Source organism: Acinonyx jubatus, chromosome F2 (genome assembly GCF_027475565.1).
Source record: "Acinonyx jubatus isolate Ajub_Pintada_27869175 chromosome F2, VMU_Ajub_asm_v1.0, whole genome shotgun sequence".
Classification (NCBI taxonomy): domain Eukaryota; kingdom Metazoa; phylum Chordata; class Mammalia; order Carnivora; family Felidae; genus Acinonyx; species Acinonyx jubatus.
In genome coordinates, this window is record NC_069394.1 from 70,606,495 (window position 1) to 70,634,168 (window position 27,674).

Below are 27,674 nucleotides of genomic sequence, written 5' to 3' on the forward strand. Positions count from 1 at the left end.
GGTAACTTGCAAACAATTCTGGCACTTTTAGAATAATGTCTTATGCTAAACTGAATACGGAGAACATAAAAGAACTGTACAAATAGCCAACTCAGTTCATATAGTTTGAGGTTAAAACATTAGGTGATACTAGCTGGAAGCATGAAATTCATTAAAATTGTTTTTATGTTATTTATTGAGATGTATCTTTCCAAAGAAGTCCTTTCAAATCCAAGTTCAAAATGTAAGCATTGTGGGAATTTTTTTCAACTGCTTATTAGTGTGGGAAAACTAAGGACTACATTTTTAAGAGAGTCATTCACTATGAATTATATATACCAACACAGGAGTCTTGGTAAATAATACAAAAAAAAAAAAAAGATTTTTAGTAAAAGGGAAAACAGATTTTTAAAAAGAAGAAAAACAAATCTATACACCGTTTCCATTCTTCCCGTATTGTTTTACCAAAAACAAATGTTCCAGTATGGAATTTTGTACACGATGCATCATTTTATACTGAATCCATTCAATCTGGTTTTGCCTACCGTTACAAATTAAACAGAAACTCGAGCAAATAAAAAGCCAAACATCCCCAGTGAGGACTATGAACATAACTATACATCTTAGAATCTAGATTACTTTATAATAAGCAAAGATCAGGATTCAGAATAGTTCTGAATTCTTGAGACCTGACTGGTAAGAAAGACATCCTACACACTGGTCTAGTGTGTTAATGGCATTGATGGCCTTGAAATAAATCTTGCCCAATAAAGTTTTTTTTTTTTTTTTTTTTTACTATGGCGTCCTTAACTATTCACAAAATGTTTTAACATTTAACAACTACCTGCATAAAGCTAGCCCAATGGTTAATTACCTTGAACATATTAAGGCAAAGTAATCTAGCTTTTAAAAAATACATTAAGAGGGGCACCTGGGTGGCTCAGCTGGGTAAGCATCTGACTCTTGATTTCGGCTCGGGTCATGATGTCATGGTTCGTGGGTTTGAGCCCCATATCGGGTCCTGCACCGACAGCGTGGAGCCTGCTTGGGATTTTCTCACTCCCTCTCTCTCTGCCCCTCCCCTGCTCACGTGTTCTCTCTCTCTCTCTCTCTCAGTAAATAAACATTAAAAAAATAAAAATAAATAATTAATATAACCTGACCAAATGATGATCAACCTATAATGTTTCACACAAAAATGAATGTCAACTTAGGAAATATAGATGTTATTTTGATCCTCTACAATATAAGGTGTTGGCCTCAAGAAATTTTAGAAGCTTGAAACTGAACAGCATTTAGCATTATTTGTAGAGGGACTCCTAATAGTAGCTGAAGGTTTTAAAAAAACAAAAAGCATTTAATGAAACTGGAAATTGGATGACTGGCTAAGTGAACAGCACCAAAAAAACCTGGTTAGAGCAGCCATAAGTTTATCAGCTCCCAATATAGCTGTTTGAGTTCTGTAAAAAATCAGCAAGATGCCCAGATATGCAAAAAAGAACCGAGCAAGCCAGCCTTGCCAGATAATGGGAGGTGCTCATTTTCAGTGATGCTTAGTACGAAACAGTCATAGGGCGTCTGTGAAAAAGAATCTTTACAGACCTTTGTTTTCCATGTGAGGATTGCTAAATCAAATAAACTTGATTCTTTAGCCCATTCATTGATTCATGTGTTAATTTTAAGTGCAGTCTCCCCGCAGTGTGGGGCACAAACGCATGACCCCAAGATCAAGAGTTGCATGTTCTACCAACTGAACCAGTCAGGTGCCCATAGCCCATACCTTTAAAACTGACTTCGGTTGGCAGATAAATATCCCCCAAATTGGCTTCTCCATGTGCCTGTCTGTCGCTAACAATTTTTGTGGTAACCAGGCCGGGAACTTAACTCCTCCTCCTCTCTTGTTACCTCTAGAACATACAACTTTACACACATCAAGCTATCGCTCAAAAATTCCTAACCACCCTGAATTTAAGTCTTGATCTCTTGGGAATCTGATCTGTTTCTCTAGAATTGTATCTTCTTATTCGATAAAAGTCTTGTTCATACAGCCAACTTTTTTTCCTACTGATACTCTGCCTATCTTCTGAACATTCCTGCCTTTGTGCCTGTGTAACTCTGCCTGAAGAACTGCTTTCCTCCACCTCCCCAATTTCCATTTCCTCTGAGGACCAGTTCAAGCCCCCTGATTCTCTCACAAAGCTAGGAAGCTAGTCTACCACAGCCCGTAGTTATCTAGTTCTCCTCACACACCCAAGAGCACGTCCATGTGATCATTTGGTTCTGGTATTATTGATTATATAAAAGGTACACACTGTTCAAATGCTGGTCTTGTTTCCTCCTTAGTTCTCCTTGAGGGATAGCCTAACTCAGAACACTGAAGTATATATGGCAGGCTCTCAAATTATGTTACCTTGATTGATCCCAAAGGGCTGATAAAGTTAGAAAAATAAGATTTGTGACAATCAGTATTATAGTAATGCCTCTGTTCCCCGTTAGTCATTTTCTAACAATCCAGCTATATAGAAGCCAGCCAAGCACCAAAAAAGAAGAAAAAAAGGATTTCTAAGTAGCCAAGTTAAGTTGTCCAGGCCCAAGAATGAAATCTCAGGTACCTGACTAACAGACTCAACCTAAAAATGTAGACCTGTGATCAAGGAACTGCTCTCATTAAGGAAAAAGACTTTGAAATCTACATGCATGACCAGACTTCTGTTTTGGATGACAATAATATCAGTAAAAATCAAAGTGATTTTTAGGCTGCCTCAGTCACCACAGCAAGGACACAGAAAAAGTCAACCTGCACGATTTAAAGCTTTTTAAGGGAGTTTCCTACACAAACCAAAGTAGATCATCTTGAGAAGAGAAACATGGTTGTGAATATCTACGTTAAATTCTTTCAAAAAATTAAGAATATTTACTTAAAAAAAGAGAGGATTTCAGACTCTTTTAACACCACCACTTAAGAGAAACTGGAGACCGCAGATGGGAGGTAAATAGGAGAGTAGAATGAATGTCTAAGGTATTTTCCTGCCCCTGTAGTTGTTCAAGAGAAGGCTGATGACAACTGCTGAAGGGGGCAAAAGCCTCCCCACTCCCGGGGCGGGTGGGATGGGAGCAGAGAGGAGGGGCAGAGGCAGGACTGTGTCCCAGTGCTTGGTTCTAGGCCCTCTGCCTGGTCAGCCATCCTTACCGCCGCACTGAGCTATAAAAAACACCCATTGTTTTTGGTAAGAAGTTGAGTTATAAATGGACACATTTTACAAAGGACCAAAAAAGGCCTGTGAGGTGCTAAAAAGGTACTTTTTAGCATGCAGGCACATGACTTCGCACATTTACCAATAATACTAGTTCCAATGTATTGTTTGATGTATAAAATATCTGTAAACTTAAAGTATTTTGAGGGACGCTGAGAAGAAACCTAGACTTAAAACATTTACGCTACAAATTTGGGGGGAGAGAATTAAATTTTTTTGGATATACCGGAAAAGGTAAATGAATCAAGAAGATGTGGTATACATATACAATGGGATACTACTTAGTGATCAAAAAGAATGAAATCTTGCCATCTGCAAGATTTAGATTCCATCCAACATGGACAGAACTAGAGTGTATTATGCTAAGTGAAGTAAGTCAGAGAAAAACAGATACCATATAATTGCATTCACATGTGGAATTTAAGAAACAAAACAGATGACCATATGAGAAGGGAAGGAAAAATAAGATAAAAACAGAGAAGGAGGCAAACCATAAGAGACTCTTAAATACAAAGAACAAACTGAGGGTTGCTGGAGGGGAGGTGGGGAGGGAGATGGGTTAAATGGGTGATGGGCATTGAGGGCACTTGTTGGGATGAGCACTGGGTGTTATATGGAAGTGATGAATCATTAAATTTTACTCCTGAACCAATACTACACTGCAGGTTAATTAACTTGAATTTAAGATAAATACATTTAATTAAAAAAAAAACTCTACTTTGATACATTTTCCACCTATCAGACTGCAAAAAAGAACACCCAATATTCTGGCGGCTCACTGTTGACAAGGCTGTGGGAAAACAGCACTTGCTGTATCAGTGGACGCGCAAAGTGGAAGAATCATGGGTTAATCTCCAGCAAGACCGCCTATGCATTTATTTTGTGCCTAAACAATCCCACTTATAGGAACCTACCCCAAAGACATACTGGGTGAAATGCAAGTTAGAGGCAACAAAACAACTTCAGAAGGTCAATGGGGCTGGGGTGGGGACTGTTTTAGATTAAAAGAGTCACGATAATCAAATGCAAGGGAGATCTTGATTGAACCATGGAATTTTTTTAAGTGAAAGTACTTTTTTTTTTTAAATGTTTATTCATTTTTGAGAGACAGAGAGAGACAGAGCATGAGCGGGGAAGGGGCAGAGAGAGAGGGAGACGCAGAATCCGAAGCAGACTCCAGGCTCCGAGCTGTCAGCACAGAGCCCGACACGGGGCTGGAACTCACGAACTGCAGAAACATCTGACGTTTCGTAATTCAAAAAAATAAGAAATGAGAAATCCCTAAAACTTGAAAACAAACAAACAAATGAACCTAACTGTATCAAGTTGGTGGCACAATCGATTCAGATGAGAACTGTTCCAGGTTAGGTTAAAATAGTACTTTCATTTGATGCCTCCAGGGGTACATGTATGCTAAGGGAAAAAGAAATGCAATAAAATCTTAAACTACAAAAAAGAAAAGAAAAGAAAAGAAAAGAAAAGGAAAGGAAAGGAGGAAGGAAGGAAGGAAGGAAGGAAGGAAGGAAGGAAGGAAGAAAAGAAAGAAAGAAAGATGTGACAAAAAACATAAAGAAGAGTAAGAACACAAAACAAAGTGGGTAAAAGCTGGATGAGGGTGTGAGAGCGAGAGTGGACTTCTTCCGTCCTCCTTCCATCAGTCACGGAATAAGAACTGGCTACAATTTGTTTTCTTCTTTGATTTACCCTGACAGAGACTAAGAACATCACACAGTCGACTTCTGATAAAAGAAAAAAAAAATTTGCACAGGGCCCAAGGAAAGTGCTTTAAGGGAGGGACTGTTACACTGTTACCACTGCTACCAGCAAGCCCTCCGGGGACTATCTGCTGGCAACTATACTTACTATTTTCAAAAAGGCAAAAAAAAAAAAAAAAAAGCAAAGACGGTGGATGTGGAAATTCTGGGAGAAAACTCCCTATTTTGTGTGAATGGAAATGGATATACAGTGGATGACAAACATCCTAAGATACTGAGTCACTGGGGAAAAAAAAAATCACTTCTTTAAGGCTGATGAAACAAATAATAACATTTGGCATATTTTTCCCTGAAGGCTCTAGGATGGTTTTGTAAATGTTCTGAGCCAGGAATAGACACGATCCTTGCTACTAAAAATGTAGTTTCCTATCCAAATGTATAAGCACGCTGCAAAACATTAACGATACGGAAACCATGTTCCATTCAGATATAAAACTAAGCGTGGAAAGAACCATAATGTGTGTAACAGAGCATCTATTAAAACAGTTTTGGAAGTTAGGTACGAAAGTAAGATGAAAACCTCTAAGGCAGAGATTCAAGAAGCAACTTTCAATAGTAGTAAGTTAACAAGAACTACCTTATGACCGAGCAATTGTACTACTAGGTATTTATCCAAAGGATACAAAAATGCTGTTTCGAAGGGGCACGTGCACCCCAATGTTTATAGCAGCACTATCGACAATAGCCAAAGCATGGGAAGAGCCCAAATGTCCATCGATGAATGGGTAAAGGAGATGTGGTGTGTGTGTGTGTGTGTGTGTATGCACACACACACATACACACACATGCATACAATGGAATATTACTCACTAATCAAAAAGAATGAAATCTTGCCATTTGCAAAAATGTGGATGGAACTGGAGTATAGTATTATGCTAAGCGAAAAAGTCAGAGAAAGACAAGCATCATATGACTTCACTCCTATGTGGAATTTAAGAAACAAAACATGAACATAAGGGAAGGGAAGCAAAAATAATACAAAAATAGAGCAGGAGACAAACCATAAATACTCTTAAATACAGAGAACAAACTGAGGGTTGCTGGCAGGGTGTTGGGTGGGGGGATGGGGTAAATAGGCGACGGGCATTAAGGAGGGCACTTGTAGGGATGAGCATTGGGTGTTACATAAGTGATGAATCATTAAATTCTGTTCCTGAAATCATTATTACACTGTATGTTAACTAACTTGGATTTAAATATATACATAACAAAAGTAGTAAGTTTTCTGAACACTCTTTAAAATCTGAGACAGGCTACTGGTGCCTAGCACCTGCCATGCGGGAGGCCTGGAATTCTTTCCTGGGAGTCATGATGTCTTCAATGGTACCAGTCTCTCCGTTTTAGATAGAGGAAAGAAGACTATCACTCTGCCTTTCTAGAGGAAGTATGAACAAGGTGTTGTTGTTTTTCTAATTCTCTTTCATGCTGTCCAAAATAAGCAATTATGACAGCAATTATTAAATAACCACAAGAACCTGGAGCTCAATACATAACACAACAGATTTCTTCTGACAGATCACTGAAATGTAAAATAATCAACTCATAAGCAAGGGGGGGAAAGACAGGACTAGTTAACCTACAACAGAAACAACTGGGGAATGAATGACTTGTTCAAGGTTCAAAAACTGGAGGGCAGGGAATTATTTAAGAGAACACCTCAAGGACAGAAGGACAACCGGATAAATGAGAATAAACCACAACAAGGTGCTTTGTGTCTATAACGTCACATAATTTTCACTATGAAATTAACCTTCCCTATGAACTATGTACGTTAGCAATAACGTCTCTTGAATGCATCCAATGATCCTACAGACTGTTTAGAATGAGATTCTTTACTTACTCATTCAATAAAATTTACCAAACATCAGCCAGTACACTATGAATGCAAGATACAAAGTTGAGTAGGATACAGAGGGTCCTTTCCCTCATGATTATTATGAGGCTGGTGAACAAACAACTATGATAACAACAGGAGCAGAGCTGTAACAGAAATATACATAAATTATGGGGAGAATCAGCTATCTCATGGGTGTCACAGAGGCTCCAGAATTGACATCTGAGCTGGTCTTAAATGGAAAACGGGGGGAACGTACTTCAAGCACAGCAAGTATTCATGCAAAGTGCAAGGTATGAAAGGCATACCTATTACAGAAGAGCAAGTGGTTTGGTTCACACAACCCTACACGGCAGGATGTGTCCTGCACGAGTTTATTAGCTAAGAAAGCAAGCTAGCTTACATAAAACCACCCACTTCTGAAAAAGAAGAATAAACTCTTTTAACACAGGAGAGAATACTTCCTTTCGGCTGGAGAGCATTAATTTTAAATCTCTAGGAAGGAAGGGACTTTGCATATTTCATTTTTCTCTTTTCCAAGCAGTTCTGAAATCATGTCACCCGAGAGAATATAAATCAAAAAAGCTATGAGACACTACAGGCTCGGGGTGGGGGAGGGGAATGCTAAGAAACAGTAAAAGCATAAATCTTCACTTAAAAAGAAGAGATAAGAAACCACAAGAACCTGGAGTTCAATATAGAACTCTGGAACAGAGCAAGATAGAGATTTAGGGGTTTCCATCTCAGGGATTTACTATGTGATATGTAGGAAGTATCAGGAAACCTAGGTGTCACAACAGCCTGCAGCAACTGGCTGGGTCTTCTTGTGAGATATTCTCCAATCTGTGAGACCGAGAATCCTCCAGGTTCCTTTCTTCAATAACTATTATAGGTGACAGCTAAGAAACTAAGACTGAGCGACAAGAGAAAAAATGGACAGGGGAATATAATGATAAAATTCCCCCATCTTTTAAATTTCATTTACTAGTTTAGAGAATTTGCTTTGTCATAACAGGCGACCTTTTGGGTTTTCTCAATTAGGGTTCTGTAAAGAATTAAGTCCTAATTGCCCTACGGCAGTGGTTCTCAAAGCGTGATCCCAGGACTCCCGGGAGTCCCTAACCCTTTAAGGGTCCATGAGGTTCTCCATTTCCCAACTACTTATTTGTGTGAGGTTGCATTTTCTTTTCTTTTTTTTAATGTCTATTTATTTCTGAGAGAGAGCGCATGCTGGGGGATGGGGCTGGGGGGGGGCGGGGACAGAGCATCCTAGTCAGGCTCTGCACTGACCGCTCTACATGGAGTTCTAGCTCATGGACCATGACATCATACCTGAGCCGAAGTCGGGCGCTTAACCGACTAACCCACCCAGGCACCCCGAGGTTATATTTTCTTCATATACTCCAACTAAACAATACACATTAGACCCTATGCAGAAGCAGGTATGAGAATTCAAGCTGTTTTCTATTAAGCAGACAGTGAAGAGGTTTTTCAAAACGTAACAAAATGACACTCTTCTCACTAGAAAAATAAAGTTTTTGTTTTGGAAAACCAGTCAATTCTCATAAAAATTGCTTTGTTGATCCTAACACATAAGAAGTTTATTATACTTATCTTCAAGTGAATTACTAATTGGGTATTTATAAGTTTCTCAGTTTTGTAATGTAAATATTGATAGCTATAAGGCACATAAGCAAAGGCTCTTTGGAGTCCTCATTAATTTTTAAAAGTATAAAGAAAGGGATTCTGAGACCAAAAAGTTTGAGAACCGTTACCTTAAGGTATCCATTGTATGTAACAAAGTAACTTCTCTATTATACACTTAAGTCGGGAGGAAAGAGAAAACAGTATCCTGTTGTGCCGTTTAGATCACAAACTGGTGCTAAAAACTCTATAGCACAGCATGGAACAGACACTCGGTGAACATAAATGGGAGGGAGAATTAGGGCTGGGAGCAAGGCTGCTTCAAGTGGTTGGGACTAAATCAAACTTCTATTTCTTATGTTTTAAACCAAACTTTTAAAATTAATAAGCGGTCAGATCAAGTGACTCTATCGTGTTTACATTCATATTTTATTTCGTAGGTGTACTTTAGATACGCTGCTTTATTTTCTTAAAAACAGTTTCTGGAGCATTTCCATTTAGACCACACAGCATGAGCATGTGTTCAGACACGTTCACCTACACCCAAGGCCTGTGATACACCTGTTGAAAACACTGCATAAGAACACCTAATCTTTTCTGGCACCACATTTCATCTCACGGCTATGTGGATGCTGGTGCCTAACAAATCATAATAGGCATAAAACGACATTAAAACAAACAAAACAAGACACTGTACTTTCATAGAACAACTTTACTGAGGGCATACAATGTATTTGCTATACTTACCGTATCCCATATCTGAAGTTTTATCTGTTTTCCATCAATAGTTATCATTCGAGCACCAAACTCTACACCTGAACAGACAAAAAAATGATTTGTTACACAAACTAGTGGGACTATATTTCACATTTAAGGATTTTTTTAAAAAAGGATGTTTATTTCCAGGACATACTATCCCAGATGATACATAGATGAACTTTACCAAATATGGCCCCTACCCTGAGAAAACAAATAAACTAAGGCAGAGGTGCTAAAAGGCGTAAGTTAAAGACACAATTAAAATACTAAGATATTCAAGTCTAGTAGAGTTAGAAAACAAACTGTCGTCCTCATGTTTTCATAGGTTCCATAATATAAAAAAACTAGAAATGAGATTCAAGAACCGTAATTATTAGTAACAATATTAAAATTCCTTGAAAACTATTAATATGGTATAAAAATCACTAAAGGGATAGAGGCCCTTCAACATCATAGCTTTGGTTCCCAGCATGGGTTATCAACTAGTAAAGAACTCTCCTAATCCCACTCCAGATAACCACTGTTTAAACATACTTCGAGACGTTGCTCTAAGGGAAGATACACACAGAAGTGTACGTACACTCTATACAGATGGGGGCACATAAGTGCCGCTCTGCAATTCGCTTCTCAGACAATAACAAACATTACTCCGTATCACAAATCTCATTACAAATCAATCAGTCAATAAACTATGCCATTACTTTTGGTGACTGCATGTGTGTGTGTGTGTGTGTGTGTGTGTGTGTGTGTGTTGTGTGTGTGTGTGTGTGTGTGTGTACACACACTTTACTAAGTTGGTAAGCTGGTTACAAATACAGGTCATTGCCGAATTTTCTCTAAGTAGCTAAAACTGAAATGAACTTTCTGCATACATCTTTCAAAACTAAGGATTATGACTAAAGGCAAATTATATGAAATAGAATTGCAGGTCAAAGGGAGTACAACCTTTTTTTTTTTTTTTTTAAACATTTTTTTTAACGTTTATTTTTGAGAGACAGAGACAGAGCATGAGCAGGGGAGGGGCAGAGAGAGAGGGAGACACAGAATCTGAAACAGGCTCCAGGCTCTGAGCTGTCAGCACAGAGCCCGACGCGGGGCTCGAACTCACGGACCATGAGATCATGACCTGAGCTGAAGTCGGCCGCTTAACCGACAGTGCCACTCAGGCGGTCCTAGGAGTACAAACTTTCTTAACACAAGTTAACTACTCTGGCTTTTCTCCTTCATTTATCTTTTTTTTTTCCCTCCTCCCCCCATATCATCTTTTTTTGAAAGTACTCAGTCTGGGTGGCTCAGCTGGTTAAGCAGCCAACTCTTGATTTCGGCTAATGTCATGAATTTGCAGTTTGTGGGATCGAGCCCCACGCTGTCAGTGTGGAGCCTGCTTGGGATCCTCTCTCTCCCTCTCTCTCTGCCCCTCCGCCACTCACATTCTCTCTCACTCAAAATAAATTAAAAAAAAAATTTTTTTAAACATAGGAGGAAAAAAAAGGGATAATTTCAGAGCAGCAAACAGCTGTGAAGGAGACTCTGAAAGAAGTCTATCACTTCTATTACACTGAGTCATTACTGCTTGGAGTGCGCTCCATCAGTATTTAGATCAGAGTCGGGGTGAAGGGAAGACACACATGGTCCTCAGAAACCAGATGTCAACTTGGCAGAAAAACAGCTTCTAGTTGCCCAGGGGAGGGCATAATGCCCAGTGTCAGAATTCCATTTCAGCAGCTCCTGTAACTCCCCCGACCATGATCAGGAAGATGGGACAGACAGGTAATTTGTTCTTTCGTGATACGTAACTCGGTGAAGTTTTTACTTTACATCTTAACAATGATTCCATCCCGGGCCAGAGTCAATACCAGGCAACTAATGGTACATTTCTCAGAATCAGAAATAAAGAAGAGTTAGGGAGACTCAGGAGTCATGATGCACTAGAATGAAAAATGCAAAACTGCAAAATTCTGCCACACAACCATTTTTTATACCTGCCAATCTACATATTAATTACAAGTATATACATATATAAATCTAAAAATATATATAAATACATACATACATATTCACACGTACTCTGTGCCACAGGGTGGGAGACACAGAAAACAACCGCCCACCAGCTTACCATTAACATGAAAATGGGAGTGGCTGAAGGGAGAAACCAGCGGCTAAATACTGTACAAGTGCTCTTTGAGGTATCCGGTATTTAAAAGGAATGTACTAACGTACAATATTCTACGTAGCTAGATATTTAACAAAGTGGAAGCTTTTTCGTGAATCTATTTCGTTTGTAGCCACAAACTAGAGAGAGAATGCCTACTTTTCCTTCCATCATCACAGACGGGCTTTTCACCTCAATCTAAAAATGCGGCATCACTCACTGGGATTAAAGATTTCTTCAATCTAATGCATAATGTCAGACTGGACAAAAAACAACTACAAACTGAAAACAGACCCTTGACTCGTGTTGGATGGGCAAGGCCCAGGGAGTGACATCTTGGGCAGAGGGACACAGATCTGAAGAATGACTGGCATCCACTGTGTCCTGGCAGATGAGAGGCTAAGGACACCCGTGCTGCGGGACCACTGCTATGGTTCCTGCTTCCTGACTCCAAAGATGCTTCGTTCCTGCCCATTCCCAAGTGTAAGCCTTCACTCTCCTGAGGGTTCCATGTAAAATTCCAGGAATTCTAACATATCCCCTTTTGCTTTACCTAGCCACACTTGGGTTTTGGTATATTTATCTCTTTAGTCAAAGTAAGCAGAGAAAGGTTGTTGAAGCTTGAAGTCTTTTAAACAAAGATTTTGCCTGTAAAAATATATCCAATTTTATTATTATTTTTTTTAAGTTTTATTTATTTTTGAGGGAGACACACACACACACACACACACACAGCGTGAGTCAGGGAGGGGCAGAGAGAAAGGGATACACAGAATGCGAAGCAGGTTCCAGACTCTGAGCTGTCAGCACACAGCCCTATGTGGGGCTTGAACTCACAGACCAAGAAGAGATCATGACCTGAGCCGAAGTTGGACACTTAACCGACTGAGCCACTCAGGCACCCCAAAATATATCCAATTTTTAAGATGTTAAATGAAAATCGTATCATATGAAAATCAGAATTTGTTTCTAAAGCAGGGAAATGTCATAATAAAATTGATGTTTTAATATTATTTATCAATAGGGTCAGGATACAGAATTTAAAAACAAGAGGTAAAGAACTAACTAGTTCTTAACAAGACTATTGTATTATCCAGGAACGAGATAAAGAATGCTGGCAGGAAGAAAAATACACCTTTTTTAAAATTTTATTTTAGAGACAGAGTGAGGGTGTGAGTGAGGGAGAGGGGAAGAGGGAAAGAGAGAACCTTAAGCAGGCTCCATGCTCAGTGCAAAATCTGATGAGGGGCTTGATCCCATGACCCTGGGATCATGACCTGAGCTGAAATCAAGAGTCGGATGCTCAACTGACTGAGCCACCCTGGAGCCCCTTTTTTATTTTTTTTATTTTCTGAAAAATACACATCTTAAAGGAAAAACTGACAAGCACTGATTACTGAAAAACTATGATTTGTTTTCCTATCAAATGAAACAAAAACAGAATCTGATTTCAGTTTCAGAACTGTAACTCCTTCTCATTAACCTACTTGTAACTGGGCTCAATACATTGTGTGACTGGGCTCAATGTAGTCTGTGTGGCAAAAGAAAATGCTGAAACTTAAGTGCACTATAAGACTCAGAAACAAAAACTGAAAACCTTATTTCTTTTCTGGGTTATTAAAAATTTTCAATCTTTTTTCTTAAGTGTATATGGGTGTGTGTGTGTGTGTGTGTGTGTGTGTGTGTGTATTTATATATATGCTTAAGAACTCAATTTAGACACACTTTCCTATTTTTTTTCAAGGGATAAACCATCATCCCCTATGCCCTTGAGGTTCTCTTCTCAGATGCATTTTCAATTAACAGCCAATCTGGCTGCCAGAGAGATGGTCTGTGGAGCCAAATGCAAGAAGGCCTCATTTACCTGATGTTGTTAGGGAGCGATGCTTATTTTTTCAGTTATGTTATTCACTTGCAACCTTCCAAGACAAAATAGTCTGAATGTAAATGGATACTTTTTAACTGCCTCTAGATCATTATCATCCTTGCGCAGTAAGAAATGTGAAGTCTTGCAAAAAGAAAACAGAAAAGAAAAGAAAAGAAAAGAAAAGAAAAGAAAAGAAAAGAAAAGAAAAGAAAAGAAAAAAGAAAAAAAGAAAAGAATGTGAAGCCTTGCAGGGTAACCACTTGTTGAGCATTCAAAGATCGATGTCTACTAATTGTGGGACTGTGTGCAAAATGTTAAATCTCTTCTGCGTCAGTTTCCTTATCTGTAAAATGATATTAATAAAACCCATCTCATAGGATTTTTTTCAAGATTGAAGGGTTCCTACACACAAAACAAGAGCGGGGCTTGGCATACAGTAAGTACTCAGTATGTGTGAGCTATAATTATTATTCCCTACTCTACACCAAAATTTCTATACCACCACTCACATAACTAATGATGCCTAGCCGTTTGAGAAAGGGCCACTTGTCAGAGCCAAGTGACCATGGGGCTGTCACAGCAGAGAGCAGAGCCACAACAGCAGAACACAGGGACCTGTGCTGGGACCTAGACATTGTGGAGGTTCAAAACAGAGACTTGTGGGAAGAAAGCTTTATGTCCCTAGTTCTAGAAACAAGGGAAAAACTAGATTATTGAAGAGTAACTTCCTTAACTTTCCATGAAAAAATGAATAGCACCTTTAAGGTAAACCACTAGAAGTTTCCAACTGCAGAGAAAAAGATCATCATGCCCTCAACTTGTAAACTATTCCAGAGATTTTGGTCATAAATTACACAAACAAAACAAAAAGGTGCAAATATTAGACAAGGAAAAATTTATGACTTACAGATAGGCCAGTCTGGGCCAGTCTACCCAGAGCATGCAAAATAATTAATTTCACAAAAGTAATGGTGAAAAAAAAAAAAAAACCTACCCACAATAGTAACAAAATAAACTTACAAAAAAAAGCACAAGGCCTATAAGAAGAAAATTATAAAACTTTACTGAAGAGCATTTAAAAAGTTGGGGGGAAACGGGGCACCTGGGTGGCTTGCCTCAGTCAGTTAAGTGTCCGACTCTTGGTTTTGGTTCAGGTAACAAAACCCACAGTTTCATGGGTTCGAACCCTGAGAGTCGGGCTCTGCACGCCCTGCACACTGGCCATGTGGAGCCTGCTTGGGATTCTCTCTCTCCCGCTCTCTCTGCCCCTTCCCCTCTTGTGCTCTGTTTCTTTCAAAATAAATAAACTTAAAAAAAAAATAAAAACAGTGATCAAGAAAACTTCAAAAAGGAAAAATGTCAATCACATATTAATTATACTACAAAGTTACTATAAATATCAGTAGTATATTTTCTCATGAAATAGAGAAAAACAGCAACAAAACAAAAACCCAAAACATAAATGGAATAGATTTGAGAGTCCTCAAACAGACTTGCTTACCTATGGAGACTGAGCATATGACAAAGGTGATGGTTCAAGCAGGAAAGAAAGATGGATTATTTAATTAATGGGTGTGGGGCTACACGTTATATATGGATTAAAGAAAATCATATACGTGGCCATACACCAGACAGGGTATGAATTTACAGTATTAGAAAAGTACTTAAGAGAACAGGAAGTAATTTTTGTACTGGGGAGCCTTCCTTAGTGAGGCCTGGAAGCCAAAAAGAAAACCATCAACAGATTTGACAAAAAAAACCCCACAACAACAAACCAGTAATAGAAGGGGCAAAGATAAAAACAGGTAATTCAAAGAGAAAAGACACAGAAGTGGATCTTAAACATATGAAAAACGCTCAGCCTCACTAAAAATTAGAGAGCAGGAAAGTAAAATAATCACTGTTCTCTGCCCATTTCACGAAGAGCAAAAACACGACTAAGCCACAGCGGAGGGAAGGCCCAGGAGAAACGGGCACTTCAGTAGCCACCGGTGGAGGGAATGCACATCAGAACAGCTTTGTGTGTGTGTTTGTGAATACATTTAAAACCCTAAAAGGCTACAAACACATCAGTGGTTGCTGGAGGGCCAAAGGAATATTATATAGGGAATTTAACTTTCTCTGGAGTTTTGTACAATGTTTTCATAATAAGCACACCCTGTCAAGGAAATACATTTTACTATTCCAGTAACATAGACTCTGAGATCTAAACTCGATGTTCACAGAGTGCTTTTAAGCTATCTCCCTAGTTCTTGGCAATGTTATCTCAGAAAAGTGAACCCCAATTAAATGAGGGGTATTTGTAACTGATCTGTGGGAAGCCTGACACAAGAAATGATGCTTCAATTCTACAACCTTTACCCCCAAAGGACACTTTCACTCCTCAGTCATTTCTTATAGGACGGCTGCTTTAAGGATGTGGGGGAGTTAGGCAGGAAGGTGGCACAACATATGCCTAGCCTCTATATCACTGTTTGTTGAACTGTCCATTAATAGATAGTGAAATAAATGTAGTGGGCATCAGTGGGCTATAACTAGAATTATTTCTACACAATATAATTGAACAGCATTAATCAAATGTATGCATCAAGCACTGTCATGTGAAATGTTTTTGAAATTTTCTCCCCAGAGAGATAGTATATTAATTTAGAAAACATTTACAGAGTCTTTTTATGTACCAGGCACTGGAGATACAGCAATGAACAAAACTGATAACAGTGCTATCACGAACTTTACTCTTATCCTGGTGGGAGACAACATTCACTTATAATCACCTGTATAAAAAGTTAAGGAGAAAAATAAATCTAGGCAAGAGGATGGGTTTGGGTGGGGGGGGGGAAGGCTATGTGTGTCCACGTGCACTTGTAAAGGCCTAGGAGGGAAAAAATCAGGAGCTATTTGGAACACGTTAAGTTTGAGATGCCTAACAGACATCTAAGAAAGGAGATGTTGAGTAAGCAGCCGGATATGTGCACATGGGGAGAAGAGAGCCTCGTTGGAGTGAGTTCCAAAAAGAAGGAGGGGAAGAGAAAAACCAGAGACAGAAATTACCAACAGTCCTATCTGAGGACTTTTGCCAAAAGGAAACAGAAGGACTGAAAGCTGGAAAAGATAACAGTCATGAAAAATGACAATCAAATGGGGAAAAATGAGTGACATTCGGGAAAAAAAGAACTGCTGAAGCAGTGTTCTTGAGTGGGCCTTGGCTAGCAACTTGGAGTTCATCCACAATAGCGAGGAGAAGGCTAAGTTCATGGGCACAGCGCAGGTAGGTGGGTCTGTGTGGTGATGGAAACCTGTGAAAATGCTCCTGTTCGCCTTTGAAATTTCCTGAAATAGAGACCAAGGCTATCACATGAGAATGAAGACAGGAAAGGTGGTGCCTGATTACAGAGCAAGAAGGTGTAACACAGTGGTACAGGGAAGTGGAGAATGAATGGATTGGAAACAAAGTGTAACTGTCAAGTGGTTAGAAGTTAGTGTCCAAGAAACTAATGAGACTAGTTAGCCGGGCTCTGGGTTTTTCAACCAGCAGGATGGAGTAGATAGTTAGAGTTGACCTATGGGTTAGCCACAAAAGTGAGATGAAGCAAGAGAGGGGGCAGGAGTTGAGTGTGCATGCCGGGGTGATGAAAATGACAATTATAATGGTTAGAATTAAAGCTGGGCAAGGAGGAAAGTAGGACCACAAGAGGGGTGAGAGTACAAAGACAGCAGGACCAACGGATTATAGGACTGATGGGACAAATAAATCATTAGTGTTAGCAACTAGAGGGCGTGAGTTGGAAGGATGGGAGGACAACCAACCAGATGCATGACACTCAGATTCTGGAAGTGGTTCCAGGTACCGGTAACGACCAGGTCCTGGGTGTGACTATGGGAGTGAGTAGCTGAAGTAGAGAGGAAGCAAGAACGGAGAGGCCAGGATGTGTGTGGGTGTGCACTCGCATGTACGGACAGGTCAACTGGTTTACAAAACTGGTAAAAACCACTGCTCCAATGCTTCTCAAGCTTTTCATATGAGTCACTGGGAGATCCTGTTCAAATGCAGAATTTGACTCAGTAGACTCTTTAACAAGCTCCCAGAGAATAAAGATGCTGCTGGTCCAGTATAACAGCACTTAAATACACCCAACGTTCTACTCTGGACCTTCAGTGTAATTATATCCGGGAAGCTATCTGTAAATTGCCTCTTTGATTACTATTGTTAACAATTCTCACTGAGATAGTAGTCAAAGGGTAATGAGTATTTCACGGACTCATCCTTGTCTTTTATTTCCTCTGTTCCATCATTTAATACTTGGTCATGACCTGACCTTAGCGTTCTCACCTTCTCCTATTCATCAGGCAAAGTATGCAGCAGAATCAAGATACTGTCTTACTCACATCTATTGCAGCAAACATTCCAATGTTCCTTGAAAACAAATACATGCTAATGACCAGAAAAATAAACTGTCCGGATGGGTGTGGCAAGGTAGAGCAGTCAAGGTGGAACCAGAAAAACAGAAACCATATTTAAATATTTAAAACAGAGGCAATTTAATGTAGGGAGTTAGTTACAGGAAAGAAAAAGCTGAGAAGCTCAAAGAAGGGATGGTAAAGAAGCGGAGACACTGGCACCAGCCGGAAAGTGCTGCCATCTCTAGGCTGGGGGGACACAGAGAGAAACCAGGGTTAGCAGAGCTCAGGAGACAGACCATCAGTGGGCCTGTCGCCGCCAGGGGTGGGGCTGGAGTCTTACGAGGACGAGACAGAAAAGAAGTCCCTTGGCTTCCCTTGTGCTTTTAGCTTCCTACCTCCTGGAGGGAAGCCACCGGTACAGCTGCCTGAGTTGCGGTTTTCCAAACAGCTCCCTTTGGTCCAACCCCTTCTCTCTCCACAAGTACAGCCCATGCCGCTTTCTGAAAGTAGGCTCAGGCCCAGCCTCTCCATCAGATGTGCCACAACACCTTAGAAATTTCTATGAAAGCTTCAATGAGAAAAGGAAGACACTCTTGTTTAATTCCCTACGCTAAAAACCACTGTGTGCTTAGTTGTGTCAGGACTGAATCAGGCTTAAGACACCGCTACCGAGGTTCAGACTTACTGGGCAAAGAGCAGATCGTACACAAAACTGAGCTCACCAAAGTTAACCTACGGAATGGGGACCAGCATGAAACAACAGTACCTGTCTCACCCTTCATTACTGTATGTACTTAAAACGGAATTAAATGAAATCAATTAAAATGGAATCGGAATATTCTGACAGGATAGCCATCTGGGAAAAGATTTCAAGGTATCTACAAAATACATGTGGCTTGATTGAAAGCTATTAATTTATCTAATAATTTGATTAACAAACTCTGTTTGATTTGGTATTTTAAAAGCACATAGGACATGAGACTCAACTTGCTTAACGGTGATCTAATGATACCTGTGAAAAATAAGCAGTCACTGGCTGAGAAGATACACCAACCTATTAGTTGTAAAATCTAAGTAGATTTCAGTCTAACAGTTACCGGTAACGGTCTCATTTATTCTTTGCAACTTAGGACACTAAAACTGCCTCCTGGCAGTTTTTCTCGATTAATAATTACTATCTAAGTAAACCGAGAGCGTGTATCATGCTGCCAGGCACTGTTCCAATGTTTCACATTTATTAACTCATTTACTGCCCACAGTAACTTTGTAAGATTGGTACCACTCTTATCCTCATTTTACAGATAAAAGAATCTGAGGCATGGAGTGGTAAAGTGGATTACCCAGCTAGTTAGTGGCACAGCCTTGATCTGAACTCTGGCAAGCTGGTCAGTCTCTGCTCTTACCCCTGTGCTCTCTTGTTTTGCAATCATTTGTTTCATCATTAAATACAATCAAAATCTTAAATATGTCTTCTTGCTGTTTTCTGACCATTTTTATAAAGTTGGATGATATTACTTTCACTATACTTGTATTTTTTTTTAAGTGATGAAACTAACCTCTGTACAGCAACAAATCTAGTGTCACTGATTCTTTCTGACTCATCACTAATAGAATGGATCCTCTCTAGCACATTCCATTTCCACTCCCCCCAAATTTTTAATGTTTCTCATTTCTTGTGGAACACTTACCGATAGTAAGGTCATGCACTGGCTGAAACCTCTTGTCTGTAAACTGTAGCAATAAGCATGATTTACCAACACCTGAAAGTTAAAAAAAAAAAAAAATCATGAGACAAAACTCACAGAAATTAAGAAACACTTTACAAAAGCACACAGAAAAGAGGCAGCCAGGGTTTCTGGTGCTCTGTGAACAATCTATCAGAATTTCTCGGTGTTATAATTTCTTGGGAAATTACGGGATTGATGATTTATTTGAGAGAGAGAGAGAGAGAGAGAGAGAGAGAGAGAGAAATATCTTAAGCAGGCTCCATGCAGTGTGGAGCCACTGGGATCATGAGTTGAGAAGCTTAACCACGCAGGCCACCCAGGCACCCAGGGATTGATGATTTATGTAGAAGGTGTTAATCAATCCCAAACACCTTCTCATCCATTGTTATTCATTTGATATTCTAATCCGAAAGATAAGTGGCAGGAACTCCTTCCTACAAGACACCTAGCTGGTCCCCCTAGTAGCCCCTTCCTACCACAGTACTCCAGCCATTAAGGGTTCCTGCACTTTGTTTTTCTTGTCACAGTGAAAATATGTAAAAACAAGGTAATCTCCTTTGGTAGTTTATCTTACCTACGAACAAACTAGCAGTTAAGTGCTGGGATCAACTTCGGTCTATTTTCTGGCTAATTCATTTCAGGATCGACTAATCTGAATTGTGTCCCTTCAGGGGCACCTGGGTGGCTCAGTCGGTTGAGCGTCCGACTTCGGCTCTGGTCATGATCTCACAGTTCATGGGTTCGAGCCCCGCATCAGGCTCTGTGCTGACCGCTTGCTCAGAGCCTGGAGCCTGCTTCGTTCGGATTCTGTGTCTCCTTCTCTCTCTGCCCCTCCCCGGCTCACGCTTTGTCTCACTGTGTTTCCCAAAAATAAATAAATGTAAAAAAAAAAAAAAAAATTAAATTGGTCCTTTCCCTCTACTACCAAATTTCACTTCACTAAGGTCATGAATAACTTCCTCGGCCCTAAATTAAAGACAAATTATCTGTATTCATCCTACCTGTCCTATGAGAACAGGTTTACTGAACACCACACCATTTTCCTACTCATTTTCAGGCCCTTTTCTTCATATATGCCTCCGACTGCTTCCTTGAGAGCACCCTGCACTTGGTTCACCCTTTCACTCAAAAGGCTCTACTGAATGCTAACTGTGCTCTGCACTTGGGACTTGAAGACACAATCCTGTGGAATGCTTCCTTCGAGTACAGGTAGAGAAAATAAACAGAATGAATGCCAAATAATCTATACGCACTGCAATTTAGAATTATAAATATTGCCTTTTGAAAGAAGAGAGTACTGTGAGGAAGAGTAAGAAGATACGTAGACTGAAGGGCTGGAGAAGGTCTTTCTGGAGACGTGACACTTGAACCAAGATGTTCAATGTCTTCTAGATTATAAACTCAACGCAAGAAGGATGACAAATATCTTGTTGTCTTATGCCAGAGATAAGGCCATTAAATGATTCTGGTGAACAACTGGCCCTAGTGTCAAATGTCACAAAGATTGTCAAAATGCCCAATAAACAAATCAAAGAAATTTGTGTGTGTGTGTGGTTATGGTTTGGGAAATACTTTATTTGTTCCATGTTTTTGGAATGTTTTAACCAAAATAAACTGGAATTTCAAAACATCTGACCTGAGTTTTCTTCTCTTTTCTTTGATCTATGATTTCTTTTTTTACATTACAAAAGGTGTAAAGCCAAACTCATTTTAGCAGATTTCTAGCTTCTTTGAAAAGCCTTTCAGGTCTGCGACAGAAAGGAAAATTATTATTTTTTAGGTGTCAAAGTACAAAATAAGTGAACATTCGCGATATGGATCTTCAGGGTTATTATTATTATTTTTTTTTAAGATTCAGAAAAAAAAAATTAAGTACAATCTATACCCTAACATGGGACTCGAACTCATGACCTCAAGATAAAGAGTCACATGCTCTACTGACTGGGCCAGCCAGGCACCCTGAGGGGATTTCTTTGTTTTTTAAAAATATTTTTCAGGGCAGTTATTTCGTTTCACAGCAAAACTGAGCAGAAAGGACAGCCAGTTCCCATATATTCCCTGCCCCACAGGAGCATAGCCTCTTCCACCATCACCATCTGCACCAGAACTGGAACTCTGACTACAATCCATGAACCCGCAATGACACGTCATCATCGCTCAAAGTCCATGGTTCACGTTAGGGTTCGCTGTGGTGTTTGCCTATTCTATGGGTTTTGACCAATGTATAATGTGTTCCCCGTTATGGTATCATACGGAAGAGTGTCACTGACCTAAAAATTCCCTATGCTCTCCGTCCCTCTCTCACCCCTAACCCCTGGCAAGTGCTGATCTTTTTACTGTCTCCACAGTTTTGCCTTTTGCAGAATGCCATATAGCTAGAACCAGCCTTTTCAGACTGGCTTCTTTCACTCAGTAATATGCCTTTAAGATTCTTGTGTCTTTTCTTCATTTCTGTTTTTTAATAGCCCAAATTTTCCCATACAGAAAAAAAACGTAATTAATTAAACATCACAGATTTTATTACTGGGAGACCTCAAGAATCACCTAACAGTCTGGTAAGCACGTAAGTGATACAAGAGCCTGAAAACCGTTTCTTACCGCACAACGGGATGTACTGTTTTAGTACCACTAACACCACTTACTCTGACCAGGTGCAACTTACGGATAGAATAAGGCTTGCTCTTTGGTTCTTCGTTTAAAGACTCTGTATTCTTTCCTCAGGTAACCACAGTACTTTTCAAGTTAGAGGGTTTTGGTAATTTGCATACTCTGCAGGACATCCTTTATTTAATATCTGTCCTCTTTATGATATAAAATTGGCAAAAAGCTCCAGCGTTTCTTTCACCAATTTTCCAGAGTCTCTCTTAATCCTTGATATTCAGAAAGTTCTTTAAAAGCATCCTCCCTATCCTTTCAGCTGTTTGTTAGTCTAAATGTCAGATCCCCATTCATCAATGGCAAAAATGTGCTCCGACATTTTTACATACTTGATGAAATTCTATATATTTTGTGCAATCTGTAACTGATTTATCTTTCATTTTCATGGAAAATAATAGTCAAATATGTTGATTTTCCTGGAGGGAGACACTTACAAAAAATAAATGAGGAATAGTTTAAGTGGCCAACGAATATTTTCATGTTATTATAACTGTATTATCAAGAACTTTGAAATATTTAATAATTATGATTCCCAACAACAGTTAAACTTGTACAGAGCCTCCCTCACGCCAGATATCGTTCTAAGCAATTTCCATATGTCAGCTCATTTAATGCTAAGAACAGCATAGCATAGGGGTTAGATTTCTGACTCCAAAGCCACACCACACTCCTTGGGTTCCAATCCCAGCCTTGCTAATCACTATCAACAGAACCTCAAGTGAGTTACCTTCTCAGTGCCTCACTTTCCTAATGCGTAAAAAGGAGGAGAATAATAGTACCTATCTCATATGTTTATTGGAAGTATTAAGTGAGTTCATGCATTAAGTGCTTACCACAGTGTCGGGCACATAGTAAAATTCAAAAAAGAACTCAACAAATGTTTGTTACCATTACTACTACCACTATCATTTATTACTCTATGTATACTTTAAGCTCCCTAAAAGCATGAAGCACCTTTATTCATTTTCAGTTTGACCACATGTACTTCCAACGATTTTCCAAAATTCAACCTTGCTAGAAATATTTGGATACGTACTATGTTCTGAGGTTAAGCAACTGGAATGTATCAGTCAACAATAAGATAAAGGCCCTGACCTTCTGGAGAAGAGATCATGAACAAACTTTTTTATTCTTTTAAGTGTGTGTGCGCACATTTGCACGTATGTGTGTATAGTGGGGGAAGAGGGGAGTGTGACGGACGGACGGATGGATGGATGGATGAAGACGTGGTAGTGTAGAGTGTTACTTGGTATGGTACAGAGAAAAAGCAGAGCAGGGGCGGCTGGGCGGCTCAGTCGGTTAAGCCTCCTACTTCAGCTCAGGTCATGATCTCGCGGTTTCTGAGTTCGAGCCCTGCGTCGGGCTCTGTGCTCACAGCCAGGAGCCTAGAGACTGCTTCGGATTCTGTCTCCTGTCTCTCTGTCTCTCGATAATAAACACACTTTTTTTTAAAAAAAGGGGGGGGGAAGCAAAGATATGCAATGCTGGGGGGAAGGAAAAAGTGTGGTGTTTAAATGAGGTGGCTGCTCACTGAGAAGGTGAAGTTTAAGTAACAACTTGAGGAGAGGAGGAAGCAGGCAGGTGGATTACTGAGAGAAGAACACTTTAGGCTAAGGAAACGGCCAGAGGAAACGCTGTCCGTGGGATGTGTGGGAGAAACTGCGATGAGGCCAAATATGGCTGCAGCTCAGAAGGCAGGGGAGAGTCCTGTCCCTAAGAGCAGAGGTTGCAGGCATCATAGGGGCCTGGTCACACAGACCCCACAGGACTTTTAACATTTACTTGTGATAAAACGGCCGACTCACTGGAGGGTCTTTAGCAAAGGAGTGACAGAATTGGAAGTAAATTCTAAAATAGTCGTTCTGGCTGCTGCAGTGAGAATAACCTGTGAGCACAAGCAGAAGCAGAGAGACTGGTTAAGGCGGCTTTCCTCAGTCAGGCAAGGAATGGTGTCTTGGACCAGGGCAGCAGCAAGGAGGGGTCTGAAGTGACTGAATTCTATGCCCGGTTTGAAGTAGAGCCAGGATAATGTGTTGGTCGTGTGGATGTGGGTTTTGAGAGGAGAAAAGCATGAAGCACAGCACCAATGTTTCTGCCTGATCAAATGGGGGAATCCGTGAGATGGGGAAAATTCTCAGGAGAGCAGGAAAGATCATCAATTCCAGTCCAGTTATCTCGAGTTGGGGTGAGCAGGCAATAGAATATAGGAGTTTGGTATGTAAGTTTAGACTACAGGGAAGATGTCGAGGTCGGAGATAAAAATTAGAACTGTCAGCATAAGATGGTATTTATTTTTTTATTATTTATTTATTTTTTTAAATGTTTATTTATTATTGAGAGACAGAGAGGCACAGAGTGTGAGCAGGAGAGGGGACAGAGAGAGGGAGAAACACAGAATCCAAAGCAGGCTCCAGGCTCTGAGCTATAATAAGCACAGAACCTGACGCGGGGCTCGAACTCACAAACTGTGAGATCATGACCTGAGCCGAAGTCGGTCGCCCAACCAACTGAACCACCCAGGCACCCCTTTAAGATGATATTTAAAGCCACAGAAAGAGAGGGACCAGCAAAAAGACACGCCGTTTTATAAAAGCACGTTTGTTTTGTAACAATTAAACAGAAACCAAGCAAACATAAAAGCGGCCCCTCCAAATCCAACTACTACTGGTTTTCATTCTATACCTGGAACCTGAGAGGCCTTCCTGCGTCCTCTTCTCTGCCTCTCCATGCAGACAGACTCCCACGGCTGGTTTCTCGCCACCACAGACGCCTTCTCTGGCCATTCTATGTTAAGTAGCTTCCATTCCCAATCGCTCTCTATCCATTAGAAGTTTCTGATCTTTAGCAAAAAATCCCCAAATCCACATTGGGCCTCACCCCCAGAGGTCCTGACTGAGCTGTCAGCATTATGCAGTGGTTACAAGCACTACGTGGGTGGCCTTGGATGAACCTCTAACCTCTGTGGTGTTTTTGCCATGTAGAAGCTTTTATAGTTTCAGTGTCCTGCTTGTTTACTTTTGCTTTTGTTGCCTTTGCTTTTGGTGTCAGATCCAAAAGTCATCTCCAAGACCAGTGCCAAGGAGCTTATGGCGTATGTTTTCTTCTAGAAGTGTTATGGTTTCAGGACATTCAAGCCCTTAATCCGCTTGAGTTAATTTTTGTGTGTGATGTGAGACAGTGGTCCAGTTTCATGCTTTTGTATGTCACTGTCCAGTTTTCCCAACATCTTTTATTAAAGCGACTGCCCTTTCCCCACTGTATATTCTTGGCTCTTTTGTCATAAATGAGTTGACCATACATGTGTGGTTTATTCCTGGGCTCTCTATTCTGTTCTATGGACCCTCGTGTCTGTTTTTATGCCAAGACTCCACTGTTTTGATTACTACGGCTTTGTAATATAGTTTGAAATCAGACAGCATGATGCCTCCAGCCTTGTTCTTTCTTAAGACTGCTTTCGCTACTCACTCTTTGATTAATACAAATTAGTGTACTTAATGCCACTGTCAGAGTTCCTACCATGAAGTCACCTTAACTTTTTCTTTTACTTTGGGTCCAAGTCACCATCATCAGGACAGTATTGTGGTGAGGACTGAGTACCTAAGTCCCACATGAATGCCAAATAAATAAAAGCAATACTCATTAAACTGCATTCCTAAAGCCTCACCCTAGAGATTCTGATTCAGGAATTCTTTGGATGGACCCCAAAGTCAAGTTAATAAGCCCCCTAGCGAGTTTTAGGCCATGTGCCCTCCACAAAAAACAATGGCCCTAGTGCCAGGTGTTCTACTGAGATTTATTTTCTTAGTCGTCAATTGACCTCACCAATTTCAAGATAATTTTAAAAAATTGATAATGGCTCTGTTTTTAAAATCATAAGGCACACAGTTTATTTTAAAATAAAAATTAGGGGCGCCTGGGTGGTGCAGTCGGTTAAGCGTCCGACTTCAGCCAGGTCACGATCTCGCGGTCCGTGAGTTCAAGCCCTGCATCAGGCTCTGGGCTGATGGCTCAGAGCCTGGAGCCTGTTTCCGATTCTGTGTCTCCCTCTCTCTCTGCCCCTCCCCCGTTCATGCTCTGTCTCTCTCTGTCCCCCCAAAAATAAATAAACGTTGAAAAAAAATTTTTTTTTAATAAAATAAAAATTAAAAAATTTAAGGGGCACCTGGGTGGCTCAGTCAGTTGAGTGTCTGACTTCGGCTCAGGTCATGATCTCAGAGTTTCTGAGTTCGAGCCCCACATCAGGCTCACTGCTGTCAGTGAGAATTCAGATCCTCTGTCCCTTTCTCTCTTTGCTCCTCCCCTGCTGGTGCGCTCGCTCTCGCTCTCTCTCTCTCTCTCTCGCTCTCTCTCAAAAATAAACATTTAAATTTTTTTTAACTTAAAATTAAAAAAAGTAAAACTTGAAAAGTACCAGAACCAATTCCTAACCACTTTTGTCCAACTATCATTCTGAAATCATGGCTGCCTATTTATATCTATTACACTTGTAGATGTAACAAAATTTAACAAAAGTTCCATGAATGAAGGACCTATCTCATGACTAAAAGTAACTCACTGAAGAACTATGTATGTTATTTTTCTGATTTTGAGTCTTCTCTTTTTTTCTTTTTGATGAGTCTGGCTAAAGGTTTGTCAATTTTGTTGATGTTTTTAAAATTTATTCATTTATTTTGAGAGAGACACAGAGAGACAGAGAGAGAGAGAAAGAGAGGGAGAGAGAGAGAGGGAGAGAGAGAGAGAGAGACAGAAAGAATGCGAGTGGGGAAGGGCAGAGAGAGAGGGACAGAGAATCCCAAGCCAGGCTTCGAGCTGACAGCAAGGAGCCTGATGCAGGGCTCAAACCCATGAACCATGAGATCATGACCTGAACTGAAATCAAGTGTTTGAACGCTTAATTGACTGAGCCCCACAGGCGAACCCCAATTTTGTTGACCTTTTCAAACAACCAGCTTCTACTTTCACTGATCTTTTTTCTTTTAGAGAACTGTATGTTTTAAAGTCATACCAAAAAACTGACAGACCTCCGACACAGATCATTCAGAGATGTGGTGAACTGGCTGAAATATTCGTAGCTTCTTTTGCAAACAGGAAATTGTATTCTTCTCTGCACAACATTCCAAATTGAGAAACACGAAAAAACAATAAAGTCTGCTCTTTTTAAACAGAAAACTAATAAACTCAGCATGGTAGGTTAGAAAGAACACAAGCTCTCCAATTGAAACACCAGTGTTCAAATCATCTATATCATTTTATAACCTGTGACCTTGGACAAGTTAGATAGAGAAACTGAGCTCCATTTCCACATCTGTAAAATGGGAAAAAGAAAATAAAAATATAGTATTCCTACTTCAAAAGCATACCATAAAGCTTAAATGTGGAAACTTCAAATTTTGCAAATTCACAAGTTAATAAAAATGTTAAGTTGAGAATTCTTCCAGATGAATATGGCTGAGGAGCAAATCTCCAACCAAATCTACCTGACCTTGAGTTCAAAATTTTAAAAACATATTTTCTACAATTAAGTGAAGAAAACATCCATAATCTATAACTTTCTTTCAAGTAAAATGAATTCAGAGTCACTCTTATGCTACTGGTTTTCCACACACTGTCCCCGCCTCACAACT

General features: G+C 40.0%; 1 protein-coding gene across 2 annotated transcripts in view; it reads right to left on the reverse strand.

The window, feature by feature from the left end:
* Positions 1–27,674, reverse strand: part of RAB2A (RAB2A, member RAS oncogene family) — an 85,660-nt gene that overhangs the window by 34,217 nt on the left and 23,769 nt on the right. For both annotated transcript variants that reach the window (XM_027042923.2, XM_027042924.2), the window contains exons 2-3: positions 19,354–19,425; positions 9,234–9,301 (exon numbers count right to left, since the gene is read on the reverse strand). In XM_027042923.2, coding sequence (XP_026898724.1) covers positions 9,234–9,301; positions 19,354–19,425 — 140 coding nt within the window. The remainder of the gene's footprint in view (positions 1–9,233; positions 9,302–19,353; positions 19,426–27,674) is intronic.